Source organism: Eumetopias jubatus, unplaced genomic scaffold, assembly GCF_037043125.1.
Source record: "Eumetopias jubatus isolate StellerSeaLion01/CBP00866 unplaced genomic scaffold, mEumJub1_p1.0 scaffold_13, whole genome shotgun sequence".
In the NCBI taxonomy this organism is placed as follows: domain Eukaryota; kingdom Metazoa; phylum Chordata; class Mammalia; order Carnivora; family Otariidae; genus Eumetopias; species Eumetopias jubatus.
The window spans coordinates 12,553,182-12,556,641 of NW_028274819.1; the positions used below are offsets into that span (position 1 = coordinate 12,553,182).

The 3,460-nt window shown below is 42.9% G+C and overlaps 1 protein-coding gene across 1 annotated transcript; it reads left to right on the forward strand.

Moving 5' to 3' along the window:
* Window positions 1–291: 291 nt before the first annotated feature.
* On the forward strand, window positions 292–1,233 carry LOC114215349 (olfactory receptor 5B3-like). The gene has a single exon (XM_028111302.2). It carries the CDS (start codon window positions 295–297, stop codon window positions 1,231–1,233), a length of 939 nt encoding a protein of 312 aa, XP_027967103.1. The 5' UTR covers window positions 292–294.
* Window positions 1,234–3,460: the final 2,227 nt, after the last annotated feature.

Consider the following 3,460-nt stretch of genomic DNA (forward strand, 5'->3'; position numbering starts at 1 on the left):
CATCTTGATCAAGTTAGTTAATTTTCTATATCTCAGTTTATAAATTTATAAAATTTTAGAATTGAGGAGATGCTCCATACTTCAGAGTCAACAGTTTGTAAATCTATATGTAATTTTTACACTAACTTTTGGTGTCAAGCTAATGTTTTATCCAGAGAATTTTGAAATACAGTCTTGCTCTAATGAAATACTGCATGCTGTATGTACACTTTTCAGGATAAGTTTCTTTGTTTATCACCCATTTCTTTATTTCTTTCTTCTTATAGCCATAGAGCATTTGTGGTTCTCAACTTGATGGATAACAGGGCAGAAGTGACACAGTGCCTCCTGCTGGGGCTAACCAATGACCCGGAACTGCAGCTTCCCTTATTCATAATGTTCATCTTCATCTACCTCATCACTCTGGTTGGGAATTTGGTGATTATCATGTTGATTCTGTTGGACTCCCATCTCCACACCCCCATGTACTTTTTCCTCAGTAATCTGTCTCTGGTGGACTTTTGTTACTCTACGGCTGTCACTCCCAAAGTGATAGCTAGGTTACTTGTGGGAGACAAGGTCATCTCCTACAATGCATGTGCTGCTCAGATGTTCTTTTTTGCAGCCTTCGTCACTGTGGAAAATTATCTCTTGGCCTCAGTGGCCTATGACCGCTATGCAGCAGTGTGCAAACCCCTCCATTACACCACCACCATGATGACAAGTGTGTGTGCTCGTCTGGCCATAAGTTCCTACATTTATGGTTTCCTAAATGCCTCTATCCACACTGGAGACACATTTAGTCTCTCTTTCTGTATGAACAATGTAGTCCATCACTTTTTCTGTGATGTTCCAGCAGTCATGGTTCTTTCTTGCTCTGATAGACATGTCAGTGAGCTGGTTCTTGTTTATGTAGTGAGCTTCAACATCTTTTTTGCTCTCTTGGTTATCTTGATTTCCTACATATTCATATTTATCACAATCCTGAAGATGCACTCATCTTCAGGATATCAGGAGGCTATATCCACCTGCGCCTCCCACCTCACTGCACTGTCCATCTTCTATGGGACAGTCATCTTCATGTATTTACAGCCCAGCTCCAGTCATTCCATGGACACAGACAAAATGGCATCCGTGTTCTACACTATGGTCATCCCCATGCTGAACCCTGTGGTCTACAGTATGAGGAACAAGGAAGTCAAGAATGCATTCATGAAGATTGTTTTAGAGTCAAAATTTTCTCTAGGATTGTGATTTTAACATTGTATAATGTGCACTAATCTAGTTACAATAAGGCCGTAGTGAAATTAAGCTCCTGATGTGGTATCCTAACTTATTCAAAAGTCTCTTGTCCTGAAAACAAACAAACATTATGTGTAAAACTACAAGCCTGAACAAGAACGGCTAAGATGGGGCTTAATTGTCAAAAACTTTGCTCAGGTAATGGGTTTATTCACTTATGCTACATGCATTTTTTTCTACCACATCAATGCAGAGACACATAAAATAGGGGCACAAATGAGACCATGAACAGAAGTGCATGCATGTGCCCATGAGGATACATACACACTGGAGTAGGAAATTTTCCAGAAGTAAGTGGAATATTGATAGTTTTTAATAATAATAATTTAAATATCTAATTCATGTATTAGAATAGAAATTTATGTCCAATATTTTTCACCTTTAGTTGAATTCCACTCTAAGAGTCCTAACTTCAGAATGAAAATAATATACTATTCCCTGAAACAAATACATTATATGTTAATAAAAATTTTTTTAAAATAAAATAATATACTATTAAATGAAAGGATCTAATTTTAGGGGGCTCATTTTATTGAGAGATACATACATATAACATCTTAAGTGAATTAATATTTCTGTCTTAACCGAGTCCTTACATAGAACTAACATGCTCATATTATAGTCTTCAAAAGGTAAAAAACAGGGGGCGGAGCAAGATGGCGGAGGAGTAGGAGACCTGGATTTCGTCTGGTCTCAGGAATTCAGCTGAATAGGGATCAAACCATTCTGAACACCTACGAACTCAACAGGAGACCGAAGAAGAGAGTAGCAACAACTCTCTGAACAGAGAAGCGACCACTTACTGGAAGGTAGGACGTGCGGAGAAGTGAATCCGAGGCGATATTCGGGAGGATAGACGGCGGGGGAGGGCCCTCCGGCGGCCGCTTCTGGCAAGTGCTAGAGCCGCGGAGCACAAAATCGGAACTTTTAGAAGCCGGCTCCGCTGAGGGACGTCGCTGCAGTGGCTAAGCGGGGGGTGGAACCCTCGCGGGACAGTGTGGTCTCAGGACCCTCGGGGTCACAGAAAGACCGGGGGTGCCTGAGTGCGGCAGAGCTCCCAGGTATCGGAGCGGGGAAACCGGCTGCAGAGACGGAGCCGAGGCGCGGGCTCTCAGCTCGGGGTGGCCATAAACTGTGATCCGCGGCCCAGTCGGGCCACTGCTCCTCCAGCAGGGACCCAACAAGCGGCAGATCCGGGGAGACTCCCCTTCCTCCCCCCGGGAGGAGCGGCGCGGGAGTGCACCACAGGGATCTGCTGGGTTTGGAGACTCCACACGGGGTCGGGTGCCAGACATAGAAACGCTCGGTCACAGGCTGGGTGAGCATGGAGTGTGGCCGGAAACCGGGGAGACGGGAGTGACTGCTTTTCTCTGGGGGCGCACTGAGGAGCGGGGCCCCGAGTTCTCAGCTCCTCCGAGTGGAGATTGGGAGGCCACCATTTTCACCCTGGTCCTCCAAAGCTGTACGGAGAGCTTGCAGGGAACCAAAGCTCCTGAGAGCAAACCCGAGCCGCTTGCTTAGCCCCGACTCACAAGGGCGGGGCAATTCCGCCTCCGGCAAAGACATTTGGGAACCACGGCAACAGGCCCCTCCCCCAGAAGACCAGCACGAACAGCCAGCAAGCCAAGACCAAGTTTACCGATCAAGGAGAACGGGAGAACTCCAGCGCTAGGGGAATACTGCACATAGAATTCATGGCTTGTTTTTACCATGATTCATTAGTTTATCAAAGTTAATTTTTTTAAACGGTTTTTTTAATTTTTCTTTTCCCCTTTTTCAAGCAACATCTTATCAATCCCTTTTTTTAAAAAAAACATTTTTTATTTTTCATTTTTAGAGTCATATTTTATCCCTTCATAGTAGTTCCCCTTATTCTTCGCATATATATATATATATAATTGTTCTCTCTTTAAAATTTTGAGATACAGTTTCTTCTAACAGATCAAAATATACCCTAAATCACTAGTGTATGGCTTTGTTCTAGTCTGCTGCCTGATCACATTCTCTCCCTTTTTTTTCTTTTTCTTTTTTTTTAAATCTTCCTTCTTTTTTCAAACAACTTCTTATCGTATCAATTCCTTTTATAAAATCTTTTATAATTTTCATCTTTACACTCATCTTCCATCCTTTCATTGTATCAACCCTTATTTTGTACATATGTAAGTCTTTCTTCCTTTAA

Excerpts from the sequence above, each read along its gene's own strand:
- LOC114215349 (XM_028111302.2), top strand. The coding sequence starts at position 295 with ATGGATAACAGGGCAGAAGTGACACAGTGCCTCCTGCTGGGGCTAACC.